Source organism: Antrostomus carolinensis, unplaced genomic scaffold (assembly GCF_000700745.2).
Source record: "Antrostomus carolinensis isolate BGI_N321 unplaced genomic scaffold, ASM70074v2 scaffold40820, whole genome shotgun sequence".
In the NCBI taxonomy this organism is placed as follows: Eukaryota; Metazoa; Chordata; class Aves; order Caprimulgiformes; family Caprimulgidae; genus Antrostomus; species Antrostomus carolinensis.
In genome coordinates, this window is record NW_010291351.1 from 24,032 (window position 1) to 36,510 (window position 12,479).

Consider the following 12,479-nt stretch of genomic DNA (forward strand, 5'->3'; position numbering starts at 1 on the left):
GGTTTGGAGTTTTTTTGTTTGATTGTTTTTTGTTGGCTTTGTTCTGTGGATTTGTTTGGTTTTTGTTGTTTTTTTTTAACAGTGGAAGAAACTATAACATAGATTTGCATTAAGAACAGAAAGAAGAGGTTAATAAGAGGTAATGAGAGTGAATGTGAAGGAATCAGAAGGTATGAGACACCTGTTGAGACAAAGTGAGGGAAACTAGCTGAGTGTGTGCATTTCTTGGGGTTTTTTGGAGGTTTGATAGCAAAGGAAGTAGTAAAAAGATGATTGAGATTGTCAGCATGACACTTAATAAGACAGCAGACTTGAAAGCCAGAAGAACAGCAGCACTGGAAGTCAACACTCATATATAGCAGCCATATGTAATTGTTTGCTTGTATGCACTGCTCATGTACCATCATTTGACTCATGCAAGTGAACAGATAATGCAGGACTATCTACGGGGTAAAATACACAAAAATCTATGCTGAAAAGAATTAATATGAAGAATAAAATGAAACTGCTTACCAAAATGTGGAACATGTCTACTTCTAAGAGAGATGGAGTGTCCTCCACTTTAAAGTTTGGTAGAAGAACTACAAAATAAAGACAACAATTATGCATTTGATATGTATTTTCTTCTTTTGGATTGAACTGCAATATCAGAATCTGATTTTAGCAACTCTCATTTCTGTGTTTTCATTTTTAAAAAGTCCAAGTCTCTGAACTAAGGAAGTATTTATGTAATTAACTGCTTACCACTAATTTAATAAATTGTGCATCTGTTTCACTATTTCCACATGGTCAACCATCTGAAAAAATTAATTACTATATCTTCAAAATTCAGGGATAGAAATCTTTGATTTATTTCTCCAGCTCTAATAAAGCACATACAGTGTTGAGGGTCAAGTCAAAAAATGTACTTAGGCACTGAAACACTAGATGCCTCACAACCTAGCCCAATACAAAAGCCTGTACCACACTTAAGAATCCTATCATAGAAGGCAAGTCAAAGAGTGGGATGCACAAAGGGCACCATGCTAACCTAATCAGTAAGAAAAAGGGAAGGTAGCTATGTGTCTCAAACTAGCTCTCCCCAAGACCAAAATACCTTAAACTAGGCTTCAAGCAGCCTTTTGAAAGCACTAAAAAGATGAAGTCTCACAATTAAGAGAGAAGTACCTGTTTTGTGGCTTTCTCCACCTATTTAGTACAGAATTTGCCAGAAATAGATTGTTAACTATCTGTAAATATTCCAGATCTGAGTAGCTCCAGGCCAAGGCAATTTCAGATAGAGGATTTCTGGGGACTTCAGTGATACAAGGCTGGGTTAACAGAATTATTGATTATTTAAGTTCAAGCAATACTCCATGGTTTCAAGCAACATTTGTTGTCTGTAGTCTAACCTTTGTTTCTATGTTTTATTAACGTGTGTGCCATTTTGCAATAAACTTCTGCAACACAAAAGGTAGTAAAGAAAAGGAATACAATACCTCCTAGAAGACGAATCAGATGTTTCTGAATCAGGACCTGTGGTGATGTTGTTCTCTGAGCAGCTGCAAACTGCACTAATGCTTTAAGGCCACTGTGCTAGAGCGCAAGAGAAAATTGTTGGCCAGGAAGAAAGGGAAGATAAAGTAGTGAAATAAAGCTGTAAAAACATATTTACTTCTACAAACAGAAGACACATTAAAAAGTGAATTCAATATGAACTTCCATGTATAAGTAGAAACATTTTTATTCCAAAACGCTCTTTATGTAATAAATCTAAACATTTTGAGAGGTATCCCTCAACAGATGTCAGCAGTTTCAACAGAATGTTTTTTATATATGTATTTTTATATCTATAACTCCTATTTATTTAAAATGTATTGCATATCTTACTTGCCCATACCTGTCTATTTTGTAGAGATCCAAATAAAGGCTTGCTCTCCGTTTCCAAGAGATTTTCTTAAAATTAAACACAAAAAATTAAGTTGCTTTGTTCTACAGGAACTAACATAACATTTCTGTTAGAACACACTCAGTCCAAGATTAATTTACTCTTACTATATATACTTTATTTTTAAAGCTTAGCTTTAATCTGATAAGAGAATTCTCTTAAAAAAAACCAAAACACAACAACAACAATGACCACAAAACAACACTATCTTAAGTGGTACTGAATGCTTCCCAGATAAATGGTTATAACAAGCTTTTTAAAAATATTTGGTTTTCAGATTTTGCTAACTAGGGATTTAAAGGATCACTGTTTCACATGAATGATGATAAGATATTCTACAGATTTAGTTGTATTTTCAGTTACCCTTATACAATGCTCAAAAACATCAAGGTATGTTTACAGGGATGCTATATAGCCATCTCATCCTCAGATTTGCACTACTGCATTTGACTGTGGTTTAACAAAAATATTCTGAAAACAAGACAGACTACAATTCAGCTTTCCTCACTGTGTGCATTGGTTCTGAAGGGTTAATAAAGGGAAAATAAGCCAATAAAAATAAGAAATCTCTTGAGATTTAAGGTAGACTACACTTGTACCTCAACAGCTTCATCAAGAAAAAAATGGCATACTTGGCAAGTCATATTTATGGAGATGTACAATTACATTCTCAATTCCTTCAGCATCCATTTCAGACTTAGCTCTTGCCTGTCTCCCGGTCTGGAAGCCACTACAGATTTATCTCCAGCTTCATGTGTATTACACAAACTTTATGGATGTAGTACAGAAATGAAATTAGATGGAATGCTAAAAAGGTACATTATCCCCAAAAATGCTATAATTTTTATGGTAATTATTTTGTCTTCAAAAAGAGATTCATGCCAGAGAACGTTTCTTCTACAAATGCCACGAGAATTCTTTGATAATAGAGACAAAAAGAAATAAGGAGAGGAGTACTGTTTCATAGCTGATAGATATTTAACTGTGTAGGAGACGGCTGCAGGTCAATGATCTTTGGCAGTCTGAAGACTGAACATGCTTAATGTTACAATTAGTAATGTGGAACATGATTACTCTCTAAAATTAAACTTGTTATTGGCATTTCATACCTTATATTATAAGCTACCAACTAACAAAAATATCTTATTATTTACATTGTATTATAGATTATCATTCTATTATTATATATGTAATTATACTTAATATACATTGCTCTGCTACTATGTATTGCTCTTATTTATATAGAATTATTATTATTATTTATACAATCAGATTGTATAAAATTATACAGTCAAATATCTAAGATTTTCAAGTACTGAGAAGGAATAAACCCAAATGATACTTTACCTATACACTGGATGGTAAAAGCACATGTGCTCCAGGTCATCATTGGAATACGGTAATCAGCTTCATTTGGAGCAACTTTCAGCCCAACTCTATAAATGGTGGTGGCAAAGAGAATAAGCATCTCCTTGATACTGCTTGAATATTTGGCTCTGCAAAAGCAAGCCAAGATAATTTCAGCCTGAATTATTAATAGTGCTTATTACTTACCAGTCAATCAATCACTAACAAAGTCTAAATTATTTATGAAAAAATTCTTGAATACAAAGGCCCTTTGTCTGTACAGAAGAGAAAAAAGTTATTCATTTCCAGTAGTAAACAAGTACCTTAACATAAAAGGCTCTACAAATTGAGACGTTAAGAGCTGCCAGGGCTGGAGGAGTCTATTTCTGTATACTGTATTATAATTCACATTCAAAAAATACAAACATTTAAATCAAAGTAAAATACAATGAATAAACAAATGCGAAAAAGCAAGTATAATTATAAGTGCTGCAGTGAAAACACAACTCATCTCATAAGGCACTAAAAATGGAATGAAAGACATTTCAAATGTGTTTTAAAACGCTTTTTTTTGAGCATTTAAACTCCTTTCAACTGACATTGGATTAGTTTATGTAAATGCAATTACGTGTAGAAAAGTGCCTAGGCAAAAATACATACAGTTTTAATGGCTTGTGTTTTTATGAAGTCATGCATATAACAGAAATATGTAACATTCATTAATTCTCCAAATCTCTACAGCCAAATGACTTGTACCACAAAGTTTGGGGTTTAGCCAGTCTCATATATAAACACCACATTGTTTAAGTGCAAACTATAGAATTTCTCTCATGGATGTCAGTTATCAAGAAAATTTGATTTAACTTTCTGATGACGTTTTTACAAATAGCAGATATGTATAAGTACTTTACATAACTATGATGTCAGTCTGAAGTAGCAGAAGTAGAGTACTTATAGTGTGATCTAAAAAGAAGACAGCTGAGTACACTTGGAAAGTATCTATCCATTTATTCTATTGTAGTGGGAGAGCACTTTCGCCCACTGGAATAGAAACAGACAACACAGCCCTGTTCCTTTGAGTAATCTATATTATTGCATACAAAACCAAAGGAAATCTATCCCTGCAACAGACATACAGCAGGAAAACTAAGGCAGATAGGCATTAAATAACTTGCCTAGAGGCACAGAAAGTGACTCAAATCACTAGAATTGGGGACTAGAAGACTCCAGACTCCTAGCTTCATATCAAGAACATAAGAACTACCAGACTGGATTTGACCAAGAGGTCAATCTACCTCTGTATAGATCTAATATTTAGTGAATATTAAGGAAAAGTATAAGTAAGAAAAAGGAAAAGTATAAGTAAGCCCATATTCAGACGAGACAAATCATATGCCTTTCCTTCAATACAAATGAAGTACACCTAGGTTATTTTAGTAAGAACACTTCTGGTGACACTTACGAGGACTGAACTCCAAAACTAAGGATAGAATGGAATTCCAAATTTGAGTTCCCCATTCCCTTGTTGGTGAAAGCTGGAAGATTTTGTTTCTCTCCTTCCAGAAAAAAAAAAAAAAAAATTAGTTCCACATTAAAAAAAACAAATAAGCTGTTACAGTTTTTACAGGAGTCTAACAGAAGTGAGACTTTGTTTTATTTTAAACTGGTTTGAAAACAGACCTCACCAGGCAGACTGTCTTCTAACCCTCCTCCTTAAGTAACATTTTCTTCTATTCCAAGAAATACGAGGATTAAAAGTAGTGCTTTGCTGGTGAGGAAAGAGAACTTTCTTGCATTATAAGAGTGCAAGGAATATGTTGATTCTCCGTACCTTCTGTTTTCTAAACACACATATATGTTTTTATTTTGGCCCTTTTAATTCAATTTTTCTCTTTTTACTACATCAAAGTCAATACAAAATTTAATTAACTCTTGAGTGTTAGTTGGTGGTTATCCTCTCCATATGTACATAATTTTCTTCTTCAGGGAAGATGGAAAGAATTTTATAGAAACCAGAAAATAGGTGAGGGTACTGAAATCAAGACACCAGCTCAGTAAGGGCCATGACTTTATCCCCAGCTTTATTTGATACTGTCTTGATTGATAGCAAAATTATTCTTTATTTGAAGTTATCTGTTGGTATTAGTTAAAATATGTACTGGCATAACCCACAAAACAACTTCAGAAATTAAGATAACAAACCTTTAGTATTTTTTACACTGTAGCCTGATATCCTGACTATGATAATCTCCAGCCACCTAGCCAAGGACAGAATCTGAGCTACTGCCTCTGCATCCTCACTGAAAACAGAAATAGAAAGCAGGTTTTACTTTAAGACTCAAAGAATCACTTTATTTTTCAAAACAGAGGACACATTTTGATCAAAGCACATTCATTCAGTATTTGCAGTTTTGCTGGTATTGTAAGTTTTGAGCAAACAGTACAAAATGAAATGTTAGGCTAAATACTAGATCAAGGTACTTTCTCATTTGATATCAGCTTCAAAAAATAGCCAATAAAAAAATTGATTGTCAAAAGCAGTATACTTAGCTGAACAGTCAATGAGGAGATATGCAGTCTTTTATACAGATTAGGAAGGTAAACCCAAGTTTTCCTTGTAGAAATTTGAAAAGCCAACCAGTCCCAAAGTAATTTTTACCTTTTTTTAAAAAAAATTAATTAAAGGCTATGCAATCTGGTAATTTACCTGTTTATTTTTTGAGCCTGCAGTGGAACGATAGGAATCACAGTGTTGCACAGAGATTTGCAAAGTGGACAAAGATACTCTCCATTCTCCAAGTCAAATATCTGTTCAACATGCAGACGTTGTCGGAAGTTCAGTTGCATGGCTTCAAAGTACCTATAACATTGAAAAGGAAATGACTAGAAAGTGGAATGGCTCAAACGAGACATGAAAACAAATGTTCAAGTAATTAAGTGTTACTGTCTAGCAAATACCTATCCAAGCCAACAAACAAGTATTTTCCTTTGATTTAGAGCTCTTTTACATGCTTGGATGTGAAAATAAAATAAAATCTGAGTACACAGATGAATTAATGCAAAAATGCTTGGTATACTACTAACGCAAAAATGATGTCAACTTTTCCTTGCTCTTAAGATGCTTTGAAAGTTCATTGACATTTTTACAGAGAAGCAGTCCTTAATTTTTCTACTCTTCTCTCACATCTTCAACACAATAAAACATGTATCCAATATCTCTCATGTGCAACTTATTACAGTAAGTTTGAAACAGGGATTGTACATATTTTTATTTAGTTTTAGGAAAAACTACTGGTAACATTTCATGAATGAATAATCATCTATTCACGGTAATGACTGAGTCTCATGACTAGACAATGAAACAGTAGCTTTCTTTTAATGGGAAAAAAGGATAATTTATGTTACATTATCGCACTTGAGCTCTTCTAAACTGAAAAGGAAACTAAGAAATAACTATGATCTTTTTACAGGTTTCATTATAATTTTGCCCCCTCAGTGGATGCAGTAAGCCTTCAGATTTCATTAATGTCTCAGTGGTATTATTAGGAACACAAAGATCAAACATTAAAATCTTCTTGCCTGGATACAAGCAGCTGAATTCAGTACTAATGTTCAGACTGGCTATGTAAAAATGTTAAAAACAGATATGAAATGATCTAAATTCTGCACTAGGGTAATAAATAGATTTTTTTTTCTTTAATTATATATCTTAAGGAAAAAATAAAATCCCTTTTATGTAATAATGAGAAGTGTATGTACAGGGGCATCTACAGAAGTTCTAATAATTACAGAATATTTAGGAAAGCATTCTGTTACAATCAACAAAAACATACATTTATTTTCCCCATATTCAAACAATTATGTTTTTGCAAGCAATTCCTCCTTCTCATACATAGCAACTACAAAGATATTCCATTTATTTGAACTCATACCGTTTTAGAAAGTATTTTGCAGTATTTTTAGGCTGCACAGATACTCTAGAAAGGTGTAGTGTAGCAGGCATCATTTAGACGAATATTAGTAAGTTAGAATGTCTATTATGTAACAAATAAAAGACTATACTCAAACATTCTGTGCCTTCCCATATGAGAAGAGCCTGCTGTCCATTTTAATCCCGTTTACTCATATAGCAAGTCATCTTTTCTTAAAAAGAGCAAGGGAACTGAGCTCCAATGTTCCACTACTTCGATCTAAGCAGATGGATCTGCCAAGAGCAGATGTATTATACTCAAGGAACATATTTCCATATAATTTTCAGTGTGTGTACCTATTTATTCTGTACTGATGTTTTAATGTTAAAAAAAAATATATATATACACACACATATAGAAAAGCGATAAGCACTAGAAGTTTAGTCAGATTTTTTTAAAGCAAAATGACACAAGTACAAACAATAAACCTCAAGAGATTGTTTATATTATACAACAATATAAAGTAGCTTGCAATTGCCTGACCCAACTCTCTTTATCTGTTGTTAATACTTTAGTGGGATTATTTCTATTATTATTTCACACTATTTATGTTGTTTAGACTTGACAGATCTATGTGGAGCCAAATGCAGAGCATTAGCTTTGCTCTCTGTAATCCTACAAATGTAGCTGCAACAAGGACGACTATATTCTGCAAGCTAAGTAACTTGGTCTTTTAATATTTCAGGTTGCATTCTAATCCAACACACTTGGTCTAAATTGTGGGTTCCCCCAGACAATAGAAATTTAGTAAAGTTTTCAAGCCCTGCATCAGTTCTTCCCTCTTACTTCTTAAGAGTTTGTTCACCGATACGGGAGAGGTGGGGAAGAAATATTGGTAGAATTAACCATTCCTATTCTATTCTAAATGCCAGATTCTCCTCAAAAGACTCACGAGAATAAGTCAGCTTCATCTTTGAGTTCTGATCTGATGACAAACTTTCAAAGTCCAAGCACTGTCACTACAGAACACTCACCTAGAAGATTCCTACTGGTTCTCACTGAATTGCTAAAAATAAACCTTCTAGATAAGGTTTCTTACTCTTGACCAAATTTACCCCATTGGTTTTATTTGCATAAATTAGTAACTCCTTAGAGATTCTTCTTTGGTTCATAGAAGGCACTTAAAATTTTTGGTGATTTTCTTTGTCAGGTCAAATCTTCTCTTGTTCCATATTTCATTTTTAGATGAGTACAAATAGTTTTGACTCCTTAATTAAATAGCCACTTACTGTACAGTGTTTCCAGTGTGGACTTGGGGGTTTGAAAAAAAGATTAATTAAAAAAAAACCAAAAAAAAACAACAAAACATTAAAAGGCTGCAAAGACACATCCTTACTTCTGCCAGCAGGCTGCATGCATCACATGACCACAGCTTCCTGTGTGGGTACCACAAGGTAAGTCAGGGTGCATGAAGAGAGGATCTAGTGTATCTAGAAAGACACAGCAGAAAGAAACTTTTTGAAGAGCAATAACATAACTCCTCATCAGTATGAACAGAAAGGAACAACACTATACACAGAATACAAGCCTTCAGATTTTTTTTCCAGTTCACACACTCACACTGAAACCTCATTTGACTAACTTTTCCAGACCAATACTCAGGCAAAGCAATCAGAGGACAGAGCCCACAAACTACTGAAGGCTTTTCATTAATTATTAAAAAAAACCCAAAAACAACCCAACAAAATCCAAAAGCAACAGTAAACTGGTTAAAAAATTAAACAAAAATAAAAATGTCCTTCAGTACTGGAATAGCTTTGTGGTTGGATACACTATCACTGAAGTTTTTAATGTATTTGTTATTGTATTTTTAGGTGAAAGAAAATTAACCGCTAATGACAAGAAAGTTTAGGCATTTCTTCAACTAATCCCATATATTTTCTTACCACTGTCACAAAGAGCATTGCTGAAGAACAAAGTCAAGGCTATCCTTTACTAATGTCGCATAATTCTTAACAGTAAAAATGTTATGAGAAACTAATGGTGTCTTTGTGCTGCATATGCACTCAAAGTGAGACTCCATTTTCCCCTTAAAGACACCTAAATAATACTGAACTGAACAACAGCAGTCCTCCAAACCTCATCTGGCGGACTGTCTATGATTCAAACAGATACACCTCAATTTGACAAATTGAAAAAGAAAGGGAAAAAAAACCCGCAAAAAACCTAGCAACCAAACTGCACTGAAAATATAATTATTTTTGACAGCAACTGAAGCTGCTCTAAATCAAATGGAGATTGAAATGAGAAATGGAACCTTGGTATAATACTAATTTGCCACTACCTGCACTTCTGCTGTGGGAACAAGCTTTTTTCCACTTATTTAGATCTTCAAAGAAAAAAGCTATTACAAGAAGCCTACTTAAACTAATGAGCTGCAGAGGACCATGCAGCAGACAGTAAGTATTATAAATAGCATCCAGAAGTGGCTTTAGGAAAAGGAACTTCACTCCCTTCTTTTCTCAATTATTTCAATGCCCAGCATGTCACTGCAGAAGCTTACAAGTGCATCTGACTACCAGAGCACAGGATTTAATTTATACTTCAGAGTACCATAGAAGAGAGCAGGAAAAAAAAAAAAATGGATGCAATTAGTACATAGCCTAAATAAAAATTCTACATAGCTGGTTCAAAACTGCCATTATCAGTAGTTTACTGTTAAAAATTAAAATAGACCAAACAGGATTCTGTAGGAATCTGTCCTGGGTCTAGGACTATTCAGTATTTGTTAATGATCCAGAGGAGGAATCAAAACATCTTAAGTGAAACAACTTGGTAAAGGTTTGCTAGCACAATAAAGAATAAGGTAATATCCTGGAGAAATATGAAACAATGCTGAACTTCCCTTTGCTTTAGAACTCTATTCTGTAACAACCGAGAGAGTACGTCCTAAAGCACAAATAATACACTGCACAAACACAGAATTTAAAGCTATACGGTAGACAGTAGTGTCGTTAAAAAAAGATAGGACATAGGGTTTATTTTGCTTTATGAGCTGACCAGAAACCAACAACACTATTATAAAATAGAAAAAATATATATATTTGAAAATATAGTAGGAAACATAGTAGGAATTTGAAAATATAGTAGGAATTTAAACTACAAGTTGTAACATTCTTGCCATGTAAAGGCAACAAACTAGAAGACATCTTGATCTTACAGACCTCCAGTTTTATTATCTTTCAACACTACATCCTTATTTCTTATTTATTAGTTGCCTTGAATAACCAGTATTTGAAAAACCATTGAGTCCACTTTATAATAAGATATGGGTGGACACATAGAGAACGCATATTGATCAATAAATATTTAATAGATAACAGCTATTTAAATTTTATCAGTGTTAAAATCAATATAATTCAATTTACATGGAAAAAATGGTCATTTTTAACTTTTAATTATTATTTAATATTATAGTGTGCTTGGATCAACTAGTAGTTTTATGGTGAGATGTAAGTCCGCTTTGGGGTGATTTCACCTAAACATTTGCCTAGGCTGTTTATCAAGTAGGACAGAGTCAAAAATTCTAACATAACATTTGCCTAGGCTGTGTATCAAGTAGGACAGAGTCAAAAATTCTAACAAACATGCAAATAAATTAGCTTGCCTTCTCCTGACCCACAAAAATTATCCTGGTCAAAGAATTAGTGTGGCTTACTAAGTTCGTTTCTTGACAAATCCATTTTTGACATTTCTTACTGCTTTAATGATTGTCTTTATTTTTTTATATTGTATTACAAACTAATAATAATTACTATTATCCAGCATACTTCTGGGCATCCAAGCTGGATGGAATACCCAAGTTTTTTTAGTACTTTCTCATTTCACTTCTGGTATTTTGGTGGTGGGGCTTTTTGTTGTTTTGAGGGGTTTTTTTAAGACACATACTTGTTTGCCTTTCTTAGCCTTCTAAGATCTCAACTATCTTCTACAAATTTTAAAAAATAATTAAAGGTTATACAGAAGACAATGGTTCTATAGCACTTTCAAAATTACTTTAATAATTGCCAAGGTGAATACACTGAAGTTATCTAGATATTGTTTCAACTTTTCTTATCATCTTCTAGACTGTATTTCTGTCTTGTTAAAATTATCACCACTAAGTATTTTTTCCATTCATCAGATTATATCATATGATCCTTGCTTAGAACTTTTTTGTTGTTGTTGTTGCTGTTTTTATTACTTCCTGGACATGGCGGGGGGGGGCACAACAACACAAAACAACACAACCCCAAAAAAAAAAAATCAAACCCTCCTGAGGCTGCCATACTGGTCTCTGATAATGTATATATATTTCCTCCATATTGGGAAATTTTGCAGCTGTATTTGAATAAACAGAAACTGATAACATTCTTGGATTTTTTCCAGAGTAACCACTCCTACCAAATCTCTTAAGTTTTATAAAATCTTCTCGCGAGGTAAAAGCATTTTCTGATTTCCCAGGGACAAATAAAAATCTTCATATACTTCTCATTTTTACATTTCAAAGCATGGATTTTAGAACAACTTAAAAATTTTCAGTTTCTTTTTATTAAGTAGGGTAAGTCATTTAGCAATCTGACTGAACAGAGTTTAGTTAGGTTCAAAGGGTATGAGCTCTAGGTACAGAATTGCTTGTAGTCTAAAAGAAGAAAAATCACATACCCCCAGAGAGTTCAAGAATTCTGCTTCTATTCTGAGTTAAGGCAGTTGATTTCTGGACACAAGCAGATAATACCATGGCAGTACTTTCCAGCTTTACTTCCTGCTCCTCCTGACAAAGAATACAGGTCAGAACTTCTTTCTCAGCAACAGATGGACCTCGTTTGGGACCCAAAGCGATTCTGGAGTAATCAATTGCCGAAGACATGCTGTAAGACCAAAAGTGACACAGATACAAAATAATCAGATGTCTTTTCCTAAACAAACTTATTCTTCCAGGCATCTAAAAATGTCATACACTGCTTAACATGACCAAACAATGAAGAAACACCTCTACCCTCACTAAAATGTAGTATTCTTTAAAAATAGAAAGTGGATGCCAGCTCACATAGAATAACACAATGAAATGGATTCAGACAGCAGGAAATTCAGGAAGTTGTATTCAGTGTACGTTGGATTAAATCTATTTTAATCTTACAAACACATTAAAATTGTTTCCCCATTATGAAAGAAAACATTCTGAAAATGAATGCCACTACCTTAATTCAATGCTTTATAACACAATAAGCTTTCAGATATTTTTTTAAATATTC

General features: G+C 33.5%; 1 protein-coding gene across 1 annotated transcript in view; it reads right to left on the bottom strand.

Moving 5' to 3' along the window:
* The window catches only part of LOC104531217 (E3 ubiquitin-protein ligase UBR1-like), a 22,212-nt gene extending 10,118 nt beyond the window's left edge, over window positions 1-12,094 (bottom strand). Inside the window, exons 1-9 of the mRNA XM_010176043.1 lie at window positions 11,890-12,094; window positions 8,582-8,675; window positions 5,982-6,134; window positions 5,477-5,574; window positions 4,737-4,830; window positions 3,275-3,423; window positions 1,880-1,935; window positions 1,479-1,575; window positions 514-581 (exon numbers count right to left, since the gene is read on the bottom strand). Of these exons, the coding sequence (XP_010174345.1) occupies window positions 514-581; window positions 1,479-1,575; window positions 1,880-1,935; window positions 3,275-3,423; window positions 4,737-4,830; window positions 5,477-5,574; window positions 5,982-6,134; window positions 8,582-8,675; window positions 11,890-12,094 (1,014 nt within the window). The remainder of the gene's footprint in view (window positions 1-513; window positions 582-1,478; window positions 1,576-1,879; window positions 1,936-3,274; window positions 3,424-4,736; window positions 4,831-5,476; window positions 5,575-5,981; window positions 6,135-8,581; window positions 8,676-11,889) is intronic.
* Between the last annotated feature and the right edge of the window lie 385 nt (window positions 12,095-12,479).